The sequence below is a fragment of the Mixophyes fleayi genome, chromosome 3, assembly GCF_038048845.1.
Source record: "Mixophyes fleayi isolate aMixFle1 chromosome 3, aMixFle1.hap1, whole genome shotgun sequence".
NCBI classification, from domain to species: domain Eukaryota; kingdom Metazoa; phylum Chordata; class Amphibia; order Anura; family Limnodynastidae; genus Mixophyes; species Mixophyes fleayi.
In genome coordinates, this window is record NC_134404.1 from 194,305,036 (window position 1) to 194,332,980 (window position 27,945).

The following is a 27,945-nucleotide window of genomic DNA, read 5'->3' on the forward strand; positions in this document are numbered from 1 at the left end:
CTAAAATTCAATTTCTTCATTGATGTCCCAAACAAATTTGATTGGCAGATCCCTTAACTTCTCTTTTAGCATCTCATCTATCTTCTCATTTTGTGCCACAGTCATTTTATTTTTCCAGTCCCCGATAGTACCTGGAATAAAAGACAAATACCTGTTTTCCAAAACCATACTTGTAAGTCGATTGGTTGCTGATTTAAATGGATCCTGGTGCCTATGCGCATTTATGGTAGGGAGCCAAGACTCTAAGCGCCAATGGGACAGGGACAGATTTGAAGTACATGTTCTCTGTACGGTCATGGCCAAAAGTTTCACAAAGTTTTCTGCTCCAGTGTTTTTAGACCTTTTTGCTATGGTATACTGAAGTAAAATTACAAGCATTTCATAAGTGTCAAAGGTTTTTATTGACAATTACATTAAGCTTATGCAAAAAGTCAATATTTACAGTGTTGACCCTTCTTTTTGAAGACCACTGCAATTCGCCCTGGCATGCTGTCAATCAACTTCTGAACCACACAATGACTGATGGCCGTCCATTTTTGCCTAATCAATGCTTGAAGTTTGTCAGAATTTGTGGGTTTTTGTTTGTCCACCCGCCTCTTGAGAATTGATCACAAGTTCTCAATGGGATTAAGCTCTGGGGAGTTTCCTGGCCACGGACACAAAATTTCGATGTTTTGATCCCCAATTCACTTAGTTATCACTTTTGCCTTATGGCAAGGTGCTCCATCATGCTGGAAAAGGAATTGTTTGTCACCAAACTGTTCGTGGATGGTTGGGAGAAGTTGCTCTTGGAGGATGTTTTGATACCATTTTTTATTCATGGCTGTGTTCTTAGCCAAAATTGTGATTGAGCCAACTCCCTTGGCTAAGAAGAAACCACACACATGAATGGTCTCAGGATGCTTTACTGTTGGCATGACACCGGTCTGATGGTAGTGCTCACCTTTCCTTATCCGGACAAGCATTTTTCCAGATGCCCCAAACAATCTGAAAGGGGATTCATCAGAGACAATTACTTTACCCCAGCCCTCAGCAGAGGACTACGGTACCTGTACCTTTTGCAGAATATCAGTCTATCCCTGATGATTTTCCTGGAGAGAAGAGGCTTCTTTGCTGGCCTTCTTGACACCAGGCTATCCTCCAAAATTCTTCGCCTCACTGTGCGTGCAGATGTACATATACCTGCCTGCTGCCTTTCCTGAGCAACGTCTACACTGGTGATGCCCCGATCCCGCAGCTGAGTCAACTTTAGGAGACGGACCTGGCGCTTTCTGGACATTCTTGGGTGCCCTGAAGCCTTCTTCACAAGTATTGAACCTCTCTCCTTGAAGTTCTTGATGATCCAAGAAATGGTTGATTTAGGTGCAATCTTACTAGCAGCAATATCCTTGCTTGTGAAGCCCTTTTTGTGCAAAGCAATGATGACTGCACGTGTTTCCTTGCAGGTAACCATGGTTAACAGACGAAGATCAATGATTTCGAACACCACCATACTTTTAAAGCTCCCAGTCTGCTATTCTAACTCAATCAGCATGACAGAGTGATCTCCAGCCTTGTGTGTGTCAGCACTGTCACCTATGTTAACGAGAGAATCATCAGCTGATGTCAGTTGGTCCTTTTGTGGTAGGGCTGAAATGCAGTGGAAATGTTGTTTTTTGGATAAAGTTTATTGTCATGGGAAAGAGGGACTTTTAAATTAATTGCAATTCATCCTATCACTCTTCATGACATTCTGGAGTATATGCAAATTGCCATCATAAAAACTAAGGCAGCAGACTTTGTGAAAAATACTATTTGTGTCATTCTCAAAACATTTGGCCATGACTGTACAGCACTACGTAATATGATAGCACTATATAAATAAATAATAAATAAACAAACTAGGCCTGATTCATCTTCGAACACAATGTGAACTTGCGTTTAAACAAATTGCAGCTAACTTGCATGCATGTACGCCCATATTCAAGTACAAGTGGATCTCAATAAACATTTCCATTTGAATCTGGGTATAAGTACTCTCTCAAGCACGCACTTAGGGGGTTTCTGGTTGCCCAGAAACTCCCCACCCCAGCACTTGAATTGCATTTCCTCATGTATGTTTTTTCCAACAGCTTGGAAGTGGAGGAGCTGCTTGCATCACATGAGCTGCACAGTGTACGGGCTGCAGTGAGATGAATGGCATTTCCGTACTGTCCGGTGACTCCTCCCCTCCCTAGCGTGTCTCTAAGGTGAGGTCTGATCCAGGTACCATACAGGACCCAAGGGACCCTTAAGGCATGGCACCATTCATAAGAGCAGTAGAGGATATATCTCAAAGTGAGTTAAGACTTTCATATTGTTTTTTTTTTCTTGCGAGCTACAAATTGTCCTTTTTCAACTGAATCTCTCCTAGTAAGCATTTTCTAGTAAACAAGAATAAATGATTGCTGAAACTCATCTGCAACTTTTCCAAGTTAATGGTCATAGCAATTCAATTGCAGGTTAATACACTCTTGCTATTCATTGTTGGTCATTAGCTCACTAGACCCTAACCTCCCCCTGCAGCCAAACCTGAACATCTCACTGCAGCCAGACCATAACTTTCGTCTGTGTCCAGATCCTAACCTGCATAGTAGTCAACAGGAAGACGGGTGTAAAAAAGTGATGATTCTCACTCCCTTTAGTGCAGCTAAGGTCACACAGAATGGTTTACACTGTTAGCCTCAGTCTTGTTATTATATAACATCTTACACTACTTATTTACAGTGAAAATTTCAGTACAAAAAAGTGCAAGTTGCAGGCTTATTATGGCAAGCTTTTGTTTGCTTTGTTCCAAAATATGGACTCCCCCCGCCCTCTAGAAATCCTGCATTTTTCACTAGTTCTGTCTATACGTTACTTGCCGTATGCAGACAAAGAGCACACTGCAGAATACGCACATGCATATGTGCAATATAAAGTCCCATCTGAACGTATGCCAAAAGAAAAAGTCTATTAAATACATGAACAGCTGTTAATATAATGGGTAATAAAAATGTTTTAATAAAAAGTTTTATTTTTACTTTTTTAACATGAAATAAATAAATCAGGATGTTCGTAATGCATACTGTACTTAGAATGCATTTTTACAGTTAACAGTTTTTCTTATTGGCAAACACATATTCTGGCATGCATACGTGTTAGTTGGCACTTACACCTGCCCTGTAGCTGGTGCAAGTGATAAAAATACGTACCTAAGAGATGCCCAGAGTTTGAATCAGACAAATGTGCCCTTGCTGTACATTGCCTATGTGCATCCTCCCCTTCCCACCCCTTTTCGCCCTTCAAATCGTATGCAGTCGGAAGTGTTGTTTGCATTTTGGACATGAATTGGATTATTTTGAGTTCACTGGCGCAAAGTCTACTTCTGAGCATGTGCAGAGCACTCTCATACAAGATACGGAACACAGCGGGACTTACGTTCTAAGATGAATCAAGCCCAGTATGTTCCACTTTACCATAATACATTACATTGACTCATTTTATAAAACTATCTGCTGTGCATTTAGGAAATGGGACAGCAAACATTGAGTAATAAAGAGCTGGTGATCCAATGCAGTGTTATTGCTACAATTTTGATCTTAGCACAACCAGAGAATTGCACTCTCTCTGCTCTTGGTTAGTTAGTTAAAGCATATATTGGGATTTTTTTTCACTCTCCTAATCCTAATTCCTTTTTTTGAGGTTGATTGGGCTGTGAGAGAATTGAAAGCTGAACATAATAGTAGAAGGCAGTATATATGATGTTATATGACTTAAGGCTGTGGTAAGTCAATAATGCACAAGATGACACCCAACCCCATTTCAAATTAGCTGGAACCTCAATTCTTTTAGGTTAAATGCTATCAACTGTTGTAAGAATATACTTAAACTCGTACTGTGAGGATTAAACCTTTTGTTGTATGAGTTTATGCTGGTTTTTATTACATAGCAATGATAATGTCAATACCGTCTTTTATAAGAAGGTTCTTCTTACACCATTATTTATAGTAGAGGGTTCTTAGACACCTTCTCCCTGACATAACTATAATTATATATGATTGCACTGTGTGGGAACTCTCCAAGCCCTTCACCAAGTAATTCATAACATATTTTACAGCAATGAAAATTTAGCATAGAGAACTGTTACATTTAAAATAGTTGGATGCACATTAAATTTATGTCTCTCAATCTCTGGCTGTATCCATGCTGGAGAGTCTGTTGTTGTGGATGCATGGATTAGAGATGGTCACTGACCCCCGTGTTTTGGTTTTGTTTTTGGTTTTGGATCTAGTTTACCTTCGTATTTTGGTTTTGCAAAACCGCCCTTGCGTGTTTTGGTTTTGTTTGGTTTTGTTTTGCAATTTTGTTTAAAAATCAATGTTTTTGTGCATAAAATAACCTAATTTAGTGCTCCACTTGTTTCTTGGATAAGTAAGGTAATTCTAAAGCTAATAAATTAGGAAGAATATTACACCCTCCACTTGAAGTTGAAAGAAAAAAAGCAGCCTGCATAGACTGTGGAATTAGAAAGTAAAAATAAATGGACCACGGTAGTTTGGTGGCTATCTATGCCCCCCCCCCCCATCCTCCCCTTGTAGTTGAATAGAAAAAAAGCAGCCTGCATAGACTGTAGAATTAGAAAGTAAAAATAAATGGACCACGGTAGTTTGGTATCTGTCTGCATCAGACCCCCTCTCCACTAGGAGTAAAATAGTAAACTATTCAGCCGTTATAGAGTCTAGAATATAAATAGAAATTGAGAAAGGCAATTTGGTATCTGTCTGCATCATAATCAACAACATCATCATTAGTGCCCTCGTCGCCTACACAAATCTCCCCCCTCATCCTCTTCTAATTCAAAAGTGGCATCCTCAATTGGTGTATCACCGACTACACTCGGGCTGTTAAGGCACACATCAGCAGAACTGCTGAAAGGAACCTTCTTTATGGGTACACTGTCACTAACAGAATGCTCATGATTAGACATACCACTGGTGGATGGACTCTCCCCAGGGATTGGTGTCATTTCTGATTCAGTATACATTATCCTCTAATGCCTTACTGTTTTCTTGCAGCTCGGCTTTGACGCGTAACAGTAGTTGTGCACCACTTGTAGGCTCAGTAACATTTTTGGATCTGACACTAATAGAGAAAGGCGAAGGCCTCATTCTCTCTTTGCCACTGCATGTGTAGAATGGCATGTTGGCAATTTTTTTTTTATTGGCACTTAACTTTTCCTCAGTTACACTTCTTTTTCGCTTAAACACAGTAAAAAAAATTTTTTTTTTTTTTGACTGATTTCAAAACACTGTGTACTTTGACATCGCCTTGCCCAGATGACGTACTGGGAACACTACCATCAGGACTGGTGACAGAACCTGGTTGCTCATTCTGCTCATATGTGGGCTGCTTTGAATCCATTCTCAGCCCAAAGAACTTAGTGCTAAAAATTATTTAGTAGATACTGCTGACAAATATGACTTTTGACAGCCAGAAATATTTATGCACAATTATGGGGGACACCCCAAAAGCACTTGGGAGTGCTAAAAATAATTTGGTATATACTGCTGACAAATATGACTTTTGACAGCCAGAAATATTTATGCACAATTATGGGGGACACCCCCAAAAGCACTGGGGAGTGCTAAAAATTATTTGGTAGATACTGCTGATAGATAGTAATTTTGACACCCAGAATTATTTAGGCAAAATAATGGGGGACACCCCAAAAGCGAAAAAAAAAACCTCCTCTATCCTCCTCTCCTCTATAGCGATTTTTGTTAGCACAATTGGAATCAGAATATTGTATTCTCTGTCCCTGCTCTAATCAGCCTGTGACTACACCCTGCTCTCTCTCTCTGTCAAATGGCGATGGATTGCTGTGGAGGCGTGTATTTATAATCTTCAAGCGGCGGTTCCCAAACTGTGCACCGCGGCTCCCAGGGGTGCCGCGGCGCTATCACTGGGGTGCCGCCGGCCAGCCATAAAAAAAAAGAAAGAGCACATAAACTTACCAATCCGCCGGGCGCCGGGACCCAGCAGCCTCCTCTCTCCCGCAGCTGTCACTGAATATCGACGTCAGTGAAAGCTGCGGGAGAGAGGAGGCTGCTGGGTCCCGGCGCCCGGCGGATTGGTAAGTTTATGTGCTCTTTCTTGTTTTTATGGCTGGGAGAAGCAGAGGAGGACAGTGGGCAGCGGAGGAGGACAGCGGGCAGCGGAGGAGGACATAGGGAAGCGGAGGAGGACATAGGGAAGCGGAGGAGGACAGCGGGAAGCGGAGGAGGACATAGGGAAGCGGAGGAGGACAGCGGGAAGCGGAGGAGGACAGCGGGAAGCGGAGGAGGACATAGGGCAGCGGAGGAGGTCAGAGGAGGACAGCGGGCAGCAGAGGAGGACAGCGGGCAGCAGAGGAGTACAGCGGGCAGCAGAGGGGGACAGCGGCAGGGGGGAGCAGAGGAGGACAGCGGGCAGCAGAGGAGGACAGCGGGCAGCAGAGGGGGACAGCGGGCAGCAGAGGAGGACAGCGGGCAGCAGAGGAGGACAGCAGGCAGCAGAGGAGGTGTCACGCACCGGACTCCCGCTGCCTCCCCGGGAGCCGGCGGGTGTACCCGCTAACTACAGAGGCCATCCCCACCAAGACCCGCTATTCCTTTCACTTACCTGGTCCACGCTGCTGCAACTCTCCAGCGCTGTCTCTCCCCTTCTTCCGTTCAGCGCTCAGTGGTTCTGCGCATGCGCAGAACCGTCTAACTGCTTTATGTGTTCTCACTGCCCTCTATTGGCTGGTCAATTGGAACTGCACTATATCTACTTCCTCTGACCAGAACTCAATGCTGGTTCTTTCAGTCAATCCCTGACTTTAAGATTGGAAACAGCTCCTGTGTCTTTGCTATTCCCTCAAGCTTCCAAGCTACGTCTCTCCGGGGAACTCACCTCCAGGTGACTACGCTGCTAGCATTCCGGTAAAGCACTTCCAAGTGGCGACACTATCTTTTCCTGCTAACCAGCTCCCTAGTGACTACTTCGCTGAACATCTCAGTTATATTTTCTCTCTCGAGTGACAACGCTGCCAAACCTCCCGCCTAAACACCGCTATCAAGTGACAGCGCTGCTTCCACCTGATTCTACGCTCCGTCTGCCGTTTTCGCTGAGAACTTCTCCAGGGGACCGCGACCTGCAAGTGGAAGCCGCAAAAGCCCATATTCCCTTGCGGGAATCTCTGGTGAACACCTTTCACTTGTTAGACTCCGCGCCCCTCGCTGAAGTAACGTCAATCTCGGCTGAACTATCAGGATCCAGTTGAAGTCTCTCTGGTAACGTGACAGGAGGACAGCGGGCAGCGGGAAGCAGAGGAGGACAGCGGGCAGCAGAGGAGGACAGCGGGCAGCAGAGGAGGACATAGGTCAGCAGAGAAGGACAGAGGGCAGCAGAGGAGGACAGCGGGCAGCGGGAAGCAGAGGAGGACAGCGGGCAGCAGAGGAGGACAGCGGGCAGTGGGAAGCAGAGGAGGACAGGGCAGCAGAGGAGGACAGCGGGCAGCAGAGGAGGACAGCGGGCAGCAGAGGAGGACATAGGTCAGCAGAGGGGGACAGCAGGCAGCAGGGGAGGACAGCGGGAAGCAGAGGAGGACAGCGGGCAGCAGAGGAGGACAGCCGGCAGCAGAGGAGGACAGAGGGGCAGCAGAGGAGGACAGAGGGGCAGCAGAGGAGGACAGCGGGCAGCAGAGGAGGGCAGAGGGGGACAGAGGGCAGCAGAGGAGGACAGCGGGGAAACAGAGGGGGACAGCAGGGAAGCAGAGGGGGGCAGCGGGCAGCAGAGGGGGGCAGCGGCCAGCACAGTGACAGAGGGCAGCAGAGTGACAGAGGGCTGCAGAGGGGGGCAGCGTGACAGAGGGGGCAGAGTGCCTGGATGCAGAGGGGACAGAGTGCCTTGATGCAGAGGGGGCAGTGTGACAGAGGGCAGAGGAGGGGGACAGAGGGCAGAGGAGGGGTACAGTGTGACAGAGGGCAGAGGAGGGGGACAGCAAGACAGAGGAGGGGGACAGCGTGACAGAGGGCAGAGGAGGGGGACAGCGTGACAGAGGGCAATGAGAGGTGACAGAGGGCAGAGGGGGCAGCGTGAGAGGGGGCAGAGTGACTGGATGCAGAGGGGGAAGTGTGACAGAGGGCAGAGGAGGGGGAAAGTGTGACAGAGGAGGGGGACAGTGTGACAGAGGGCAGAGGAGGGGGACAGAGGGCAGATGAGGGGTACAGCGTGACAGAGGGCAGAGGAGGAGGACAGTGTGACAGAGGAGGGGGACAGCGTGACAGAGGGCAGTGAGAGGGAACAGCGTGAGAGATGGCAGAGGGGGCAGCATCAGAGGGGGCAGAGTGACTGAATGCATAGGGGGCAGTGTGTCTGGATGCAGAGGGGGCATTTTTGCATACAACTAAATAAGTATTTCTGTCCTGACCTAAATACTTATTACATTTTTTTGACCCAACTACTTCTAAAACAGGACTGCTCAGTAATTATTTTGGAGGGGTGCCTTGAAAAAATTTGGAGAATCTAAGGGTGCCGTGAACTGCAAAAGTTTGGGAACCACTGATCTTCAAGTATCGCGAGAACCGAGCCCCGAGATCCGACGATGTCACAATGATGTTCGGCCTCGATTTGGATTCCGAGCGGGCAGGAGAGTACTGAGCCTGCTCGGCTCGGTACTCGGATAGGCAAAGTTCAGGTGAGTTCGGTTCTCGGGGAACCGAGCCCACCCATCTCTAGCATGGATGAACAATAGGGTAAGCAGGCAGCAATTTTCAGATCTCTACCCAGAATGCTAGGGTTGGAGTTAGTTCTTCAATAATAATTGGTTCTTTGGGATAATGCTGATTTTTACTGTTAATCCAGATCTAGAGAGCCTCCTAATACTTATTTGGTGATACAACGCCTGGATTCTACTGTATGCTTAAAAGTTATATTGGATAGCAAAACACTGATTTTTAATTTATATTGGATAGCAAAACACTGATTTTTAATTTATCACCTGTTTTCTGATTCTGTAATTACTTTGTCCTTCCTAGACATGCCTAAATATTCCTACTGAACCAGTCTATCTCTATTTCGTTTATCCAAGCTCATAATAAGCTATAACGGATTGCAGTTAATAAGGGAATACATGTTCATGTAAAAGAGAGGGGGTTTTGATCTCACAGCAGTTATCTGTTTTTAGTTTTATCAAATTTTGAAAACATTGAAATTCCTAACAAACAGGGTGACTTACACACAGTACTTGTAGGTGTAGACAGAGCCACATTTATGACACAAATGCTGCCTATGGGCATATGCTATTTATGTATCATCCTCAGAGAAATGGTCAGAATATTTATTAAATTCTGGAGTTATATTCACATGACTTCATTTGTGAACTGCAGACCTATTAACTTTTCACCTAGGAATTCAGTGAAGCATATATTTACTATCTATCACCAATGCAGAAACTATAATTTAGCATTAGCATTTTTTTAATAATTTTCTATATTTTTCTACCACATCAAATACTAAAGAAGTGTACTATAAATGTGTTAGTATGTGTTAGTCTTTGTCTCATTTACCTTTGCGAAGAAATTCTCCTTTACTTTGGTCTATAATGTCATTTGGCAGAAATTTATAATTGGCTAGTGGATCTTGTTTCATATTGTTAAATGTTGCTTTGTCCACAATTCTGTTTACTGCTTGGTCATCAAGCTTGATGTCCACAAATTGACATATTTTCAGAACAGCAGATCGCAGATCCTAGAAAAATGGTTTAGCTATATTTGATTAAAAGGCTTTCTACTAAAAAAAAAAAAAAAGGACAACATGATTTGCTTAATGTCCTTTCATGTGATAACAAATTTTTAAATAAGAAGTACATTTTCAGTTTTTTGCGGAGAGCTAAAGGATTTAAAATAAAAACAAAAGAATAATTACATTCCAGGCTTTGTTCACTGTGTATGCCAGAGTCCCCAATGGCTGCAATGGTCCCACACCGCAGTCATATGCTTCCTGCTCTGCCTCAAACAGGCTGAAAGAGGAGGTTGTCGATGCTCCTCCTTTATAAGCTAACCATTTGCATGACACCCTATCAGCTTTAGTATTAGAAATTGTAGGTTGTCAATAGCTGAAAAGTTGTAGGACATTTCCTGTGATATAGAACGTGATATTGTTTTCTTGGGTTTTTTTATTGGATCAGCAGAGGGGAGAAAAAATCCTCAGAAGCCAGTTCTGGTCACTCTTTACACCTTATCCGATTTATCAGAAAAGTCTTTCTGTAGTTTTACTGTCAACAACTTTTTAAATAAATATTGTTATGATAGTATAAAAAAATATAAGGGCAGACAACACAGTGGTAAATTAAAGGAAGAAGCGTGGAAGTATGTAAGGAAGCTCTTTACTGGGTTTACTTTACAAGAAAAGAACTTCTATTAGGAAAGTATATGCATAGAACATTGTGATGTATATTAATTAAAATGATACCTCTATTTCAAATTTTAACTAAATGGTATATATTGCTAAAATTGTGGTCTTTGTTTAGTCCAGGCAAATTATGCTTCAAACAACTCAAATTTAATAATAAGAAAAGGTACAATAATACATATATTTTTTTTTAAAAAAAATTAAATTTACCTATAGCAGAAATATGCCTCATGTAATATAGTAAGAAAGAAACAGAGTTAACTGGCAGTTCTTATGTTGTTTTAAAAACTTAAGAAAAACCTTTCAATACCCTTGAAATTTTCTTGTCAAGCCGAGTCCTACATGGTCTTTCCATTATTCCAGGCCTGCCCATATAAGTAATAAAGGAACACCTAGCAGTGCCAGCCAGTTGCCTTGCACATGCTCTGCTCCTGCATTAAAGCTATACACCCACTGGTGTTTGAAGTACGTTTTTGTAATGCAAGTAAAAATGCATAACAAACACAAACGTGCTTGTCATGCATTTTAGAGATGATTGTATGATTTTCAATACTTTTAAATGTGGCAAATTCATGGGAATGGAACAAATAGCATTGGGAAAATCAACATTACAATGCAACTAAAAATGCAAATGGGTATGGTATGGTAACACTAAGAACAGTGGTTTTTAATGATCTGTTTACATGCATTTTAGCTGCTTTAAAAAACTTGTATAATGCATAATTCAAACACCAGTAGGTATGTTGCAACCTGATATTCTCTCTAAACACAATACTGTGTTAGGAATAAAAATAAAAAAATACAAAAATGCTATGAAAGTACCAAGTTTCACTATATTGCCCTTTAAACCTTTGTGCAGTTTTACACTATGTTTCCCAGTGTTTGATTTAGATTAATATCACTTCCTTACCTTGATCATCTCCTCATAAGAAAAAAACAAACAATTAAGATCCTCCTTGTGGGTATACCATCCCCTGACATGATCAAACCACAAGCCAGCATATACTATAAAGAAGACCAAATAAAGTGTCAATAGACAGCACTTGGTTGCAAGAAAGCTATCACTTAAATTAATAGAAAATGTATTAGGTGACTTTAGTAAGATTGATAGGGCACCTATTTTACTTCACTAGGTGTATCACTTGGAGTTCACAATGTTAAGATAAAACATAATTTTACTTATCTAAGTTGTTGTTGTGTTCCTATAAACCACAAAGGTCCCTGAAGCCTTCAATATCCATTGTCAGTCTCCTCTATGTTTTCTAGGCTGATATGTTGCCTTGGTCATAGGAGAGAGGCATTACAACCCTGCTGTGTGATGTAATTAGAGATGCTCAGGCTCGGTTCCCCGAGAACCGAACACACCCGAACTTAGCAGATCCGCTCGGTACTTTCGCGCAATTTCAGAATTGAATCGAGGCAAAACGTCATTGTTACGTCATCGGACCTCACGAGTTTTGGATTCTATAAGTACCGCCCTCCACAGCGGTTCAGCGTCATTTCACAGAGGGACACAGAAGGGGTCGCACAGTCTGTAGAGCAGTTGGGCAGCGTCATAGGTAGAATAGAAAGAGGAGGGGTAGCAGTGTTCTTCAAAGTCTACAGTGACATTCAGGAGAGCTCCATTGCTAATTATCATTGCTGAAATACAAATACTAGGGTTGGCAGGCTTGGTCTTCTGAATTTGCAGTCAAATTGTACGGTGTTATATAGGTTACACACAAAGAGAAGAACTCCATTGCACCATTGCTAATTGTCATTGCTGAAATACAAATACTAGGGCTGGCAGGCTTGGTGTAAATCTGCAGTTAAATTGTACAGTGTTATATAGGTTACACACAAAGAGGAGAGCACCATTGTTCCATTGCTAATTGTCATTGCTGAAATACAAATACTAGGGCTGGCAGGCTTGGTGTAAATCTGCAGTCAAATTGTATGGTGCTATTTTGGTTACACACAAAGAGGAGAGCTCCATTGCCAGTTGTCATTGCTGAAATACAAATACTAGGGCTGGCAGGCCTGGTCTTCTGAATTTGCAGTCAAATAATACGGTGTTATATAGGAAACACACAAAGAGGAGAGCCTCATTGCTCCATTGCTCATTGTCATTGAGGAAATACAAATACTAGGGCTGGTAGACTTGGTCTTCTAAATCTGCAGTTACATTTTACTGTACCAAAGCTCATTCAGAAACAGGAGAGGTGGCAGGGTTCAGTGCTGGAACAGAAATTGTAATAATATGGCTGTCAGTGTTCTTAAAAGTCTCCAGTGACATTTTACTGTGCCACCGCAATAGCAGGGGTGGCATTGTTTTTGTCACTCTCCAGTCTCGGTCATGATGATACTAATCCCACTACCACATGTGCTAAGTTCAAGTGCATAGTGGTTTTAAGTCAGGTAAACAAAAATGTAAATAAAAATTTTGTACCTTTTGTAAAGAAAAAAACATCTCTTTAATAAAGGTGAAAACTTACTGTAGAAAAACATTCAATTGCCAACATGCCATTCTACCCAAAATATTCCCAAGCATACCAGCATCAGCTAGCTCCTTTCTCTCAGCTAGATCTCAGCATCTGCAATCTACACTGTCATCATATTCACCCTCATAAGTGTTTACATCATCCTCAAACAATACTTATTCATCCCCGCTGGAATCCACCATCACAGAAGTCTGTCTACTTTGATGTAATTGCTGGTAATGGCCTTCCTCATGGAATTTGTAGTTCATTTTATGGAAGAGCTGTCTCAATATTTGGGTAATTCTTTTATAGCAGACCAAATGTCAAAATGTTGTGCTGACTCACCTGCTTAACCACTGGGTGTCTTGGGAAAGCTAAGTTTTTTCCTATCCGCAATTTCCAGAGAAACTGAAGAAGGATACGTCATTGTGACATGTACCACTTGAGCTTGCTGACCAGGAGCTCATTGCATCTCTTGAGATCTGAGTCAGTTGGAAAGAATGAAAAGACATAGCTCTTAAATCTAGGAACGAGCACAGTTGCCAAAATGTAATGATGTAATGATGTTGACAACTCTTGGATCCTGGCGCAGCAAATAAAGTACTTAATCTACAAGTCCAACATAATTAGCGGAATTGGTTTCTTTCATTTCCTCCTTCAATTTCTCTTACTGCTTTTCAAAAAGTCTAATTAGGGGAATCACTTGACTCAAGCTAACAGTGTCTGCACTCTCTTCACAGGTGACTACTTCGAGTGGTTTCAGCACCTTGCACAACACGGGAGGAATTCTCCACTGCGCTGGACTAAAGTACATTTCCCCTAAATACTATTCTTCTTGCAGCTGCTGCATTCTCTTACATGCTGTTGCAGAATCCCAAAAATGACCCTAAATATTTCGGGACAGAGCCAGCAGATCCTGCCTGTCATTGTCATTTTTTAAAAAGTTCTGTACCGGCAAATTACGTAACTTACTTACCTCTTATGTATGGAAAGGGAAACCTCCTAAACTAGCTTATTCAATTATGGCACGCTCAAAAAAGACTGGGGGCTTAGCCTTGCCGGACTTCGTTAAATACCAGGACGTGGCCATCTTAGCTCAGCTCCGAGACTGGTCTTTCCCGGGCTCCCTTAAATCCTGGGTCGACTTGGAGACAGAGCTCAATAGTACATTCCCACTGGCTGACCATCTCTGGATTCCTAGGTTCTGGAGTCCCCCCAGGGTATCCTCCCACGTCTCACGTGTGATGCACTGACAACCTGGGACAAATTCCTAAAAGCCTCTAACCTTGTCACCCTCCCTACCTCTAATCTTTCCCTCCTTGCAGTATCGAAACTTATTCCCAACCTAAACCTCTCTCTGTGGTATTTAAGGGGCATCACTAATCTCAAACTGCTCTATTCTGACTCAGAGCTATTACCCTTCTCTAAATTGAGGGACAAATTCCACATTCCTAACCAAGATTTTTATAAGTACCTCCAGGTTAGGCATTGGGCTACATTCCGTGCACCCACGGGGCTCCTCCCTACAAAAACCCACCAGCTCTCTTTTTATCTAGACTTTCAACTGGCAGTAGCAAAGCGGGTATATCCTTCTGGTACACCCACCTCAACACAAGTCAGCACCCGATAAAAGCCTCTTTCCAGCTAGCCTGGGAGAGGGATATTGGCCGGGAATTTGACTCGGATCAGTGGGACAAAATCTACCAAATGCCCACAGGATGTCGAGGTGTTTGAATCACTCGGAGATGCTTTACAAGTTACTTTACAGACTCTACACGGCCCCCGATAGGTTGCATAAGATATGGCCAGATCAGTCTAGGACCTGTTGGTGTGGATGTGGAGAAATAGGGGATATTTTTCATGTTTTTTGAAGTTGTCCAGTTGTCAGAGACCTTTGGTCAGAGGTGTACGCCTTAATTTCTAAAGTTATTCGAACTCCGATCCCTAGCACACCAGAAGTTGCTCTCTTACATTTCTTTCCCCCACAAGTGCTATTGGGGGATCGGTATGTCATAGGCCACATTTTTATAGCTACCCGGGCGGTGATTGCCCAAGCCTGGAAATCAGCTACGCTGCCCTCCATAGTCAAGATACTTTCTAAGGTTCAGTTAAGCTGTGACATGGAAACGCTGGGAGTACCTTACTCTTCCTCTGCCTCCTGTCCCCACATCTTATGGTTTGAATGGAATGGATATGTAGCCAAATCCTCAGCCCTGCCCGCCTCTGGGGGAACCCCGTGTAACTCCCCACAGTAAAGTCAAAGGGCTACCATATTTGTTGTTGCTCAAACGATTTGTAAAATCTGTAAAATGTTGAGTGGTACTGTTTCATGCTATTAATTCATATTGATGTGTATTGCCTCCCCCTCTACCCCTCCCCTTGACCCCCTCTTCTCCCTTGTAATTTACAATGTATGTTTTTCTGGTTTTTTTTTCTTGTACCATGTAACCAAAAGGAAAAACTTTAATAAAATCATTATTGCAAAAAAGAAGTTCTGTACCACCAAGTTGATTGTGTGAGCAAAACAGGGAATCTGATGGAATTCCTCCCGCTGTAATGCTCTAACAATATTGGTGGCATTATCAGAAATCACATATCCTCAGGAAAGTCCAAGCAGTATAAGCCATGTTTCAATGACATGTTGCAAACAGGTTGTCAGCGGTATTACCTCTGACCTGTGCCTTATCTCGTCTCTATTAACCACCTCTCACTCCTGCCTTCAAGATTTCTCCTGTGCTGCTTCCCACTTATGGAATTTCCTACCACGCTCAATCAGACTTTCCCACAGCCTTCAAATCTTTAGATGCTCTTTGAAAAGCCATCTCTTTTTTAGAGGTGATCTTATCCTCGATAACACTATTCATACGAATGCACCCTCACAACTATCCCAATCTCCACTATGAGCCACATTCGCTCCTCTTGTTTCAGCTGTGCCCTCTTCCCTTTAGAATGTAAGTTCTCTAATGAGCAGTGTCCTCAATACCCTTTGTTTTCATATCTCCTTTCATTTTGCCTGCCTTGTCTGTTCTTGTTTTACATATGTCTACAAATGGCTAGACAAATTCCCTACTGTATGTCCTTGTCTTCCCTACTGTACAGTGCTGTGGAGCACTGTGGTGCCTTACAAATCTACGTTATTAATAATAATAATAATAATAATAATAATAATAATAATATGCCTCTTAGTGAAGCAGATGATACACAGAGTAGCCTGTCTCTGAAAAATGTGACGTACTTGGGTACATGCTGCTGCTGTTCCTGCTGGTGAAGGCGAATCACCAACCCAGTGGGCTGTCACAGTCATATAATCTTTAGTTTTCCCAGTTCTGCTTGTTCACATATCTGTGGTTAAGAGTACAGTGGGTAGAATGGCATTTTGTAGCCCAATAATTAAATTTTTAGGAACCTTCTGGTGGAGGTGAGGAATAGCTTTTCTAGTGAAATGGTGTTGTGATGGAATTTGGTAACGGGGACACAAGACCTCAAGTAATTGTCTAAAACCAGCTGCAGGGTGACAGCTTTCATACTTGGATTGTTTAACAGTCAATTGTTGTAAACCACTAGTAGTCTTCTTGGTCTGCTTCTGGGTTGAAGATCCACCCCCAGCAGCAGGAGCAGCAGCAGTGGGCCTAACGCTCAAGGATTCTTGTGAGGAGTCCTGGATAGGGGAGGAGTCATCTCGCAGGACTAACTACGATCACTTGTGAGGATATTGATGATGAAGGTGCTCGAGGTGTAGATTGCAGGTGCTGGGATCTAGATGAGAGAAGAGAGGTAGCTGATGCTGGACTGCTTGTTGTTATTTCTATAGCATAAGTTTCTGATTTTCCCAAGAGCTTTCCATGAACTTGCTTCAAATGGCGTAGCATGGATGAGGTTCCTAGATGGTTAAGGTCCCTACCTCTACTGACTGTGGCTTTACAATGCTACAAATGGCTGGACAACTGTTGTCAGGATTTGGGTAAAAATAATTCCACACATAAGAGGTGGATTTTTTGGTCTTATGCCTAGGCATGACAATGGCCTTCTTATCACTGGCAAGAACTGCTGCAATCTTTGTTTAAAAGTTTATGAAAATAATATTGTGACCTGTGATTTGGTCAAAATTGACTGCAAATGACTTGGAATTAGTGTTATTGAGGTTAACAATAATGTAGGATGAAAAAACAAGCAAAATTATGTGATTTTAGCAAATTTGAGCTATTTTTCTTAAAAATCCAGATCCAAAACACATGGAGGCGGTTTTGCCAAAACCAAAACACGAAGTTAATCCAGATCCAAAACCAAAACCAGAACACGGGGTCAGTGAACATCTCTAGTTTTAATGAAGGAAGTATACAGGAGACAGGTGGTGTAGCATTGAAAGTTTCAAGGATGCTAGAGGTTTGGAAGAACGGTGCACACCAGATACATAAAGCAATTGTTTCTTAACATAGGGGTCTAGTTATGACCCCAATGCGGTAGACCTCAATATGTATTTCAACAAATCATAAAGGTACATAAAGAAGCACTTCAGCAATTTACTATGCGGGGGCTGCTCTGGGAGCCCCGGCGTTGTCCTACCTCCTCTACAAAGTATTTTTCCTCCTCAGCGGCAGCCTAATGCTGTCGGCAAATGGAGAAGGTGCTATGTGTACACTCATAGCGCTTACTGGTTAGGGATCCAGCGAAACTGGAGAGGCTTTGTCACGAATCACCCTACGAGTTGAGCTATCAGAACCTGTTGTTGACGAGAGCTTTACCTATAGTAACCCCCTTTCCCATGGAATCAGATATGTTCGCCGGTACTCGGTTGTCCCCAGGACTTATTCTTGAGTAGTGATAACGCAACTCCAGTAGAGAGGCACCACAGAGGACTTGACGGTGGGATGCTGAGCAGAGATACTGCTGGACCAGATAAAGGAAAAGAGTAGTAACAGGATGCAGTTCCAACCTCCACCAGTATTACAGATTGGCAGTGTGGAGTAGAGGATGGTGTAGTACCAGCTGTGGCCTGTGTGAGATGAAGCTAGAGAGCAGCACAGTGTCAGGGAACATGCCAGAGGAAGATTGAGCAGTAAATCTGTTCTGTGAAACACTGCAGACACAGCTGAGTCTGATGGAACGAATAGCTGGCACCACGATCTTGCAGATGGGAGGAGATCTTTCAGATGAAAAGAGTCCAAATCCAAGTAGAAGTCAGGGCCACGAGCAAACAAACAAGGTCAGTATTCAGGAACAGGTCAGGGTCACGAGCAAACAAGCAAGGTCAATATTCAGGCAGAGGTCAGGGTCATAAGCAAACAAGCAAGGTCGGTATCCAGGCAAAGATCACAGAGCACCAGGAGCACAGAGAAGCAAGCGTATAAGCGCTATAACCAGCAAAGGCAGAGTGAAGCTGGCAAATATTTAAACCAGTAGTAGCCAATCGAGGCAGGTGTCAGATAGAGCTGCAGGTGAGAGGAGTTCAGGTGATCATACTCAGGCTGAAAACAATACTGCAGCAGCCAAAAAGAAAACAGCAGTCACCTGCTGTTCCTAACAGGCTTCAGCTGGAACCAATTGCAAATAACTAGTAATGACTTTACTTATTGCATCTTAATAAATTAACAAATGCTGTCTCCATAGAGGTGATAGAGGACTATGGGGACAGTGATAAGCCCTGAAAAATCTATGATAGAGCCTTTTGCCAGAGTTTACGCCAGCATTTTGGCTCTTCGCCGCTTCTTAAATAGACCCCATAGTGAGCTCAATCTCACACACAATTTTATATTTGGGTGGGGTTAGTCTTTATACTTTTCAACTTGAACTGTTACAAAATTTAGCTATCGATTTTATACTATTACTGATTACTACTCATAACATTTTTTTCTAATTTCTTTAAAAAATTGTATTGCAGCTGAGTAATAAGTCTGTTGGTGAAAACCTATAAAAAGTTTTGTTCATAAGTGAATACCCCAGTAGTTTGGCAGCTGATGACACTTTATATGCCTAAGTGATAGATTTATCAGACTTCTAAAAAGGAAAAGTGGGTGTGCTGACCATAGCAAACAATCAGATTCTATCACCTTTTAGAATGTAGTAGACCACCAGTGGTCAACCCGCAGCTCTGAAGTCGAATATGGCTCTTTGAGCTTTGAAATGTGACTTCTGGCCAAGAGTAACACTAAAGCATAATGCTCCGGGCGCTGGAAGGGGCAGATCAGAAAATGTTCTGCCCCTGCTGGCACCCATAACGTTATGCATTCAACTGAGAACAGCTGCATTACATGACCTCCTCTACACAGTGTAGGGAGGTCAGAGTGTCACAGCCAATCACGGATGGAGGAGGAGGGTGTGTACTCACTCCTTACTCTGCTCGGGATCCAGATGCTAACTGTGAGAGGTAAATAAGGGACGTGTATTCTGATTGCATGTGGAGAGAATGATGGGTATGTGGGGAGATCTGATGGAATGGTGAGGTCTGTTGGCATGTAGGGAGGTATGATTGGTATGTCTGAGGCATGTGTGCAGGTCTGATGGCATGTATAGGGAGTGTGAGCAGATCTCATGGTATGTGGGGAGGCTGATGGACATGTAAAGGACATGTGATTGATGAGGTCTAATGGCATTTAAAGAGCATGTGGTGATATCTGGTGGCATGAAAGTGGTACGTGGTAAAAACTGGTGACTGGTGGGGAGGTCTGATGGGCATGTGGAGAAGTCTGATGGGCTTGTGGAGAGGTCTGATGGCATGTGGAGATGTCTGATGGGCACGTGGGAGGTCTGATGGCATGAATGAGGAATGTGGGTAGATTGGATGGCATATGGAGAGGCTGATGGGCATGTATGAGGAAAGGGGTAGTTCTGATGGCATTTAAAGAGCATGTGGTAAAATCTGGTGGCATGTGGGAAGTTCTGATGGGCGTGTAAGGGGCATTTGTTTAGGTTTGATGACATGTGCGGAGATCTGATGGCAGGTAGAGAGGTCTGATAGGCATTTAGACAGGTCTAATGGGCATGTGGGTATATCTGATGGGCAATTATGGGGCATGTGATTAGATTTGATGGCATGTGCAGAGGTTTTATGATGTAGGGAGGCTGATGTGCATGTAAGGGGATGTGGGCAGATCTGATCGCATGTGGGAAAATCTGAGGGGCATGTTGGCCATTTCTGACTTTTTTTTTTTTTATTCCCACTTCACAGTGATTGTGGATACAGAAGCAGTGTGAGTTACTGTTAAGGAACTATAAGTAACCCTTTGAACCCTCCTCCACTGGACACAGCAGCAAAATAAGAGCTGTGTAGTGCAGAGATGTGCTCTTTTGATGATTATTCCGAACATTTTGGCAATGTTGGATATTTTCTTTTTTGCTTAGCAAGATATTTTAAATCATGTTATATTTTCAAAATGTGTGTATGGTATCTATGTATGTGTTTTTTCTGTGTTTATGGATATGCACACACATAGAAAAGTAAAGTTAGCTCTCTGTGGTATCTATAGATATTTGTTGGCTCTTGGTTCCTGACTGGTGTGCACTAGACAAAGGGTAGCTAAAATCTGATTGCCCTCTAGGAGCAACAACTCCACTTTTCCTTTTTAAATCTACCGGTATAAGAGAAGAGAACATTCTACAAATTTAAAAAGAAAGAGGTCCACACCCACAGTATTTTTGGGGAGAGGAATGAAGTGGTAAATATGACAGATGAACGAACCTCCTGCAATTTCGTAAAATATATGTCAAAACCCCCCCAAAAATAGGAATTCCTTTTAACATTTAGATGAACTTATTTGCCCATATTGGTTAGTAAAGCAGCCTACTGGTTGCAAAGCCTATTCCATTGCTTCATCACATATATATTGATGCACATACCATTGCTTGGTAAATGACTCATTCATTTTCCCAAATCAAAACTTTATTCTTTCACCAGTTAATCTACCCACTATCTTGCAAACTGAAAGTAATTATGTTCAAATTGGCAGTTTAATAATTCATTAGGAGTACCTAAAACTATACCACAATGATTCCCCATACGTAGTTTGCACTGAAAGGGCAAAGTGTACAGGTTAAGGGAGAAACGTAGTAATATCTGCAAACTCGATGTTTTTCCAATTTTCTGATTGGCTCTTAACAAAAATGTTGTCCATTTTTTTTTTTTTTTAAATCTTCAAAGTAGTTTGTCAACAATCCAAATAAATTCGCTCTGAGCTTTTTGTTCAACAATAGCAATAAACTACTCCCTGTTTTTAAATCAAACAGGCTATTTCTAATATTATAGTTTATAGAGGAGCAATAATTTATTTAACCATTTATTTTATTTTGCTTGTGAAAATATGTCATGAATTGATTCAGCAGATTTTGAGATTCTCCTTCACCAAATTTAACTTGTGAAAATGTCATGACTCACAAAAATGTTGCAGAATAAATAATGCCTGCTGGAGAATCAGGCCAATCACAGTGCATGGAATCCGCAAGAATGTCATATATCAGGAACTTTTAAAATTTAGCACAATTTGCATTTGAATTCAGCAAATAGAATTTCTGGGGTTTCACACCTCTCTAGCTATGTGTGATTTTTTTAAACACCTCCTAGAGATTTGCAAACTAAAGCCAAATGATTTGTAATTTTTGTTTTCTTTTAACCCATTTCTAAAGTTTTTACTAAATACAAATTAATTAAATGATTTATAGAACATAAAGACAGTTGTTGTCAGTGCTTATTCTTAACACTGCATATATTTGTGTATCTAGCAACATGACATGAGGTATTAGTTCATATTTTGATCAAAACATTTAAGCCAGCATCCAGGGCACCTTGTTGTATGCAGGTCCTACACGGCCCTATATGATTTTAACACCAATAAAATGCAGTTAAAATCAGATATCCTCACCTCCCAGATACAGGGGCTTGCATCTAATATGGGCTGGCTTGTGAGCCAGACCCAAAAGTGCCTTAAATAGGCCTGATAGACAGCTGCTAAGACAACATAATATTTATAACATTGTAATAGACATTCAAGCTTTCCATCTTTATAATACTTTATTTTATTGGTGTGTACATGTCCTTGAGCAACCTGGCGAAGTTGCTTATTTTTGATAGCTATTCCAGTGGTAACTGTTAAAAGGTCCTGAACCCAAACGAACCAATCAGAGACCATGTGTATGTCAACAAAAGTCATTTAAAACTGGAAATTCTGTCAAAGTTTTATTATATTTACCTTTTTCCAATGGTCTCTGGTTATTTAAATACTACAGTATACTACAGAACTTTCATTAAATTACAATAGTGCTTGTACTTAATATCATTTGGCAGAATTAAGCGATAGATGAATTGTATAGATCTTACGGTACCTTTTCCTGACATATACAGGTCAAAGAATGATTCCCAAGACAATGCTAGGTGTTGTAAGCTGACAATAAGTTTCCTGAAGTGATAAAATGATACCAAATTGTCCTTTGGATTTCTGAACACATAAATAACCTAAAAGAGAAACACAATAATATTTCAATATTTATCTATTTTAAAAAATGTGCATTTATATTTATCATTGTGACACGTGGATACAATTACTGTATACTGTTGTGTTAAATAATACCTCTAAATTATGAAATAAATAGTTTACATTTTTAAAGCACGATCAGCAGGTTTATGTTGCCATATGTTAATAAATATACAAACAATAGTGTCATTTGAAGTTATACAGTGTTTTCTAGTTAAAATACACAATTGAACCTAAGTTACATGTACACTTATGTAAAAATATGGATATATGGTGCTTAGTAATACAAACATATGTATCTTCTATATTCCATATCTATATAAAAGTCTGGAAGAAATTGTATTAGTAAATATATTATCCTCAGGAATTATTTTGGGGATGGACAAAAAGATCATTCACCTGCCAGAAAGCACCTGTAGACCAAGATTTCCCTTGATTTCACAAGTGTTCTATATCATATTTGACATTTTGTCTGCTACTCGTTCTTTAATCCCAACATTCATATAATGTGAAATAGGGACAAAATAAGCACTGTACCTGACTGCCCAAATCCTGTCTGATTTGCCTCAAAGCACTCACTTTTTCTGCGAAAATCCACCAACTTCGCAAGCCCTTCACCCACCAAAATCGGGACAGTTAAGATATATGGTTTAGTGCAAACGTAGGTAGTTTGTGGCTATAAATTCATAGTTTCTATAGAGTGTAACATTCCACTTTTGCTTGTTTGCTGGCTTGTTAATACCAGTGTTGTTTAATTACTGTCATTTTACCAATTATAAAGCACTATATACTTAAATGTTAATATTAATAAAATCACAACAAGCCCAGACAGCCAGTTGTTTTAGCAGGTACATTACTAGGCAGCATCGGACCGGCCTGCCAGGGGTCGGGGAATTCCCTGGTGGGCCTTAATGCCAGATAGTCCCGCCCTCTTTAGTGGTGAGGTGGAGCTATCTGGCAAGTAAAGCTAAATCCTTCCCTCCCTCCTATGTGTGGCCTGTCCGACTAGATATTTCATGGGATGCGCACCATGTGACAGGTGCTGTCTCCCTGAACAGCTCATGTCAATGTTGTGTGTGTGTGATAGCAAAGGGGGCTTGTGGCAATGTAATGTGTGTGTGTGTGATGGCAAAGGGGGCTTGTGACAATGTAATATGTGTGTGTGTGTATGATGACAAAGGGGGCTTCTGGCAATGTAATACAAGTGTGTGTGTGTCTGTGTTGGCAAACAGGGCTTGTGTGGTACCCCAAAGCCCTGTTGAACAGCACAGAGGAGTGCATAAACGCTTTTAAAACGCAGGGCTACAAGGGGTTAATTGTGCTCCTGAAAACTTGTGCCCAGGAGTGATTGACAGGAGGAGGATGAAGGCCCTGATTGGCTAGGGGAGTAACAGGAAGAGGATATGCAGGAAGGAGGAGAGAGAGAGAGCAGCATGGTAGAAGGAACAAGGGGGAGGATGTGCAGCTGAGCAGAGAGAAGATAAGCTGCTGCCAGAACTGTGACATTGCCAGCAAAGCAGACGGAGAACAGCTGGGGACACGCAGCGGGGTGCCAAAGACAGTCTCCACTAACTGCAGAAACGTCTCAAGGTAAAACCCTAGCCTGCAGTGTACTGCACACACCCCAATGTCAGAGGGAAGAGTGATGAGAGAATCTATCCAAAACTGACATTGCATTCTTGTACAAGGAAGGATTGTGAGAGCTTTTCCCCCAGATCATACCTATACACAGGCTGCAGGGAACAATTAAGACGATCGTTTCAGCTATATCCTGTGTGTGTGTGTGTGTGTGTGTGTGTGTGTGTGTGTGTGTGTGTGTGTGTGTGTGTGTGTGTGTGTGCTGATATCTGGACATTATACCCTGCTGCAGAGTACATGTGCTGATAGAGATTCATTGACTGTTGAGAGAACAGCACCATCTTGTGGCTGAAATGAGCAACAGCTCTGCTTTCTACTATAATACTTAACCCTTGATGGAAACCTCTGCAGGACATTGGAACACTACCCAAATTCCTTTGCACAGTTCAGCCCAGGACTGAGTGGAAAATATGGTAACGTTACCGGGGATAATATTGGTGCACCAAATGTTTTACATGATGTTAATGTTATGTGATTTACCTAAGAATTGATTTACTAATTTTGAAGGTGTGACATTCAGTGTTAGTGGTACCGCTGCAATTCAAGTTAACTCAGCAGTAGATGCTAAAAGTGGGGCGCCTGACCCATAGGGAATAGCACGGTACCCCAAACACCTGAATAAGAAGTAGCCCTCTAGTGGGCGCGGTAATGACTGTAAGAGTCTTGATGGGTTATTATTGATGGTTATTGCATCATCACCAGTCAGATATTGTTAACGTGAAAGTAGTAACTGTGATTACCAGTGTGCCTTATTAGACAATGTGTATTGAAGATGTTATCGTTATTCTGCCTTATACTCACCAGGTGTATGTTATATGTTAAATGCTATTGTGCTCTATGCTGATCAGACGCATTATTTTGTCATTACTATTGAGCTGAAGGGGTCAGTGGCGCGGTGGCTTACCAAAACTATCCTTACCACATTCTCAATAAAATCAAGTTGTTTGACCAATCTTTGTCCCTTTCATTGAAGCATTTATCTCCTGACCACCGGATATCCAAAAGAGAAAAGAACCTGACTCGTATCTGGGAGACAAGGTAAGGGAAGGATTTCCCATCAGTACTCGACCATCACATATGTGTATACAACCCACACACACACACATATAGGGAAGGAAACTAATTTCATCAGAGGTCCTGGACCAGACCAGCCTAAATCCAGCTTCAGCACAGCCTGAGAATCAGGAGGTCGCAGATATTTGTAGGATTAATACATTTTGCCATTTTTTACACTTAACTGCATATTTCAGTGTAAATGAGTAATGTAAATATAGCATTTTCATTTGAGCACGACCGTAACACCCATTTTGCAGCGATACATGGTATTAGGTGGGCCCCAGTCATTGGTTTCCCCAGTGGGACCTTCATGCCCCAGTCTGACCAACTTATCAGTGTCCATTGGTTGGGTTCTCCATTTTTATACTAATTGTACTGCAAACAGTGTTGGATTAGGGTATGAGAGACCTGCTGGGAAAAGCAAGGACCCATATAATAGCACTTTAACTGAGGGGTGACCACCTCATCTCCACCCTATTATACTCATGTATGTGCCGGATAATGTCCTTAGCCTTTAGGCAGTGGATTTCCCTGGTATCCTGGTGGGCCAATGCAACATTGACTGCAAACAAACATCCAATAAAGCTAATACATTTTATCAGCATATTCAACAAATGAACTGCTTTGTTTATATAATGTAAGTACTTTTCCTTTCCGGTTCCTCAGATCCTTTGGCACAAGATAATAAGGCAGGTGTGATGAAAAGAGGCGAGGAGAAGGACAGCTGTCAACGTCAATCTTATTTTGATTATATTCAACCCATGAAACCATGTTCATGTCGTTAACATCTTTTGCTACATCCCCATGACTTTCTTTGTATATCTGGCATAGAATTTGTAGTGTCCAAACTGTTCCTTTGCAAAGAAAATAATGTTCGTTAAGATACAGTATGCATTATGTAATATAATTAGGGTATGCAAAATGAAGATAATACTTTGGATTAAAGGAACACTATCACTTTATTTTTGCATAAATAAATTGCTAATTGCATGCAAAATGTATTTTATATGCCATTTCACATTGTAAAACAGCCAGCAAAAGAGCACAGAGTCTTGTTACACAGCATATCATTATAATTCATACATGCCAAAGGGAGACTCTCGAATTTCGGGTAAATCTCCCGGACTCACGGGAGAGCAGGCAAGTATCCCGCATACGGCAACTTGCTCCTCAAAATGATGCGATTAGCGGTGAATCGCGTCATTTTGGCCCCGCCCCTGTGACAAAATACCATTTTGTCGTGGGGGCAGGGCCAAAATGACGCGATTCACTGCGCCCCGCCCCTCCCGCCCTCCAACCACACACCCCTGCCCAGGATCTCCCGGAATTAAGTTTCCAAAAGTTGGCAAGTATGCTATAATTGAGCACATATAGGGTTGAGTCTTGGCCTACTGAATGACTGGAGATGGCAGGTAAATTGACAGAACATCAATACATCTTGCTTCAATCATTCTATTCAGCCATGACCAAGAGGAGATATCTATCATGACCAGAATTTTTTTTTTTTTTTTAAATAGAGGCTAAACTATGCAGTATTTTAGGTGAAAATAGAATATGTTTATTTATTGAAAGGGATGGTTGTAATGTGGTAAGAGGTTAGGCTTTGATGTGCCATTTACACATGTGCAATGTCCGGATATCCAGATTTTTCTGCCCGTCTTCCATTCTAAGCCCACGTTTGTGCAGGCATCTAGAAGAAAATGTAGGGGGGCAGCACATTCTTTTTTCACCAATGTGCCCATTTGAGCACCAGGCTTGTAGACTGGTGTATGCACAATCTGCTTTTAATCTTTGTCTATTTTGACTGATGTTTATCTGGATTGAGGTGCATCATAAACATTTTCATGCGAGCAGAAGTAAAAATGTCACTTTAAAATAATACCAGCTGTAACTATTGGACCAATCCCTTAATTACAATGGTCCCCTATTTCTTATAACATATTGCTTATTGGAGCCTAATTAATATTATAAACACTTTGGGACTGATTCATTAAGGAAAGTAAACAAAGAAAATGAGTAACTTTGAACCGTGGCAAAACCATGTTGCAATGCAAGGGGTGCAGATGAGTTATTTTGCATATAAGGAAAATACTGGCTGCTTTTTCATGTAGGGCGCAAATACTTGATAGCTTTATTTTTACACTGACATTAAAAGTTGATCTAGGACATGCCCTACCCCAACTATAAATCTGTCCTCATATTTTAAATTTACCTCCCCTCCAATGCAAAATGGTTTTGCCAAGGTCCAAAGTTACTCATTTGTTTGCTTTACTTTCCTTATGGAATCAGGCCCTTCATGTACACTGAGTTCCTCTCATCAGAAGGCGCACATCTCCCCCTGCTGTACCTGTCATCTTGAAGTACAAACTAATTCCCATGTCAGTAAAAATAGGTGCATATGTCAGAGAACAAGTAGAAACAGCATTTAAGAAAATATGTATCAGTCTGACAATTACCTCTTATGATTTATTTTATTATGTATGTATTTGAGTGTTTGTTAACCAGATTCTCATTACTGTTTGTATCCATGTAAGTTCTAAAAAAGAAAATCCTAAAGCAGCCTAAAACATTTAATCATCAATAACAAACTTACCAGATTTTGGAAAGGTGACCAGAAACACATCACTATCTCTTATTTCCATTTGTTCAACAGAGTCTATGATTTCTGGTGTAGTTAAAAGCTTTTGAAAGTACATGCCTTTATGCTTAAACAACATTGAGTTACACATCTCATCCACTAATTTTTGGTCCATTGCTCTGTCTCACAAAAACCTGTAACAGTTATAGAGATTTCTTAATCCATTTAGTTAAATAGTGTTATTATATGGTATAGAAGTTAGTGGCAGTGATCATAGGCTTACCTTGAGTTCTTAGATACAGTTACTTCTGTTCAAAGG

The 27,945-nt window shown here is 41.8% G+C and overlaps 1 protein-coding gene across 1 annotated transcript; it reads right to left on the minus strand.

Moving 5' to 3' along the window:
* LOC142143208 (amine sulfotransferase-like) lies at nt 1–27,801 on the minus strand. Its single transcript, XM_075200920.1, has 6 exons — nt 27,642–27,801; nt 25,694–25,902; nt 22,206–22,335; nt 11,345–11,439; nt 9,591–9,771; nt 1–131 (listed from the first exon to the last, which is right to left on the minus strand). The coding sequence occupies exons 1-6, from the start codon at nt 27,799–27,801 to the stop codon at nt 1–3; spliced, it is 906 nt and encodes a 301-aa protein (XP_075057021.1).
* Nucleotides 27,802–27,945: the final 144 nt, after the last annotated feature.

Excerpts from the sequence above, each read along its gene's own strand:
- LOC142143208 (XM_075200920.1), bottom strand. The coding sequence starts at position 27,801 with ATGGACCAAAAATTAGTGGATGAGATGTGTAACTCAATGTTGTTTAAG. Across the intron at positions 25,903-27,641 it reads GGTCACCTTTCCAAAATCTG|GAACAGTTTGGACACTACAA; the intron begins GTAAGTTTGTTA and ends TTCTTTGCAAAG. Across the intron at positions 9,772-11,344 it reads CTTATGAGGAGATGATCAAG|GATCTGCGATCTGCTGTTCT; the intron begins GTAAGGAAGTGA and ends CCATTTTTCTAG.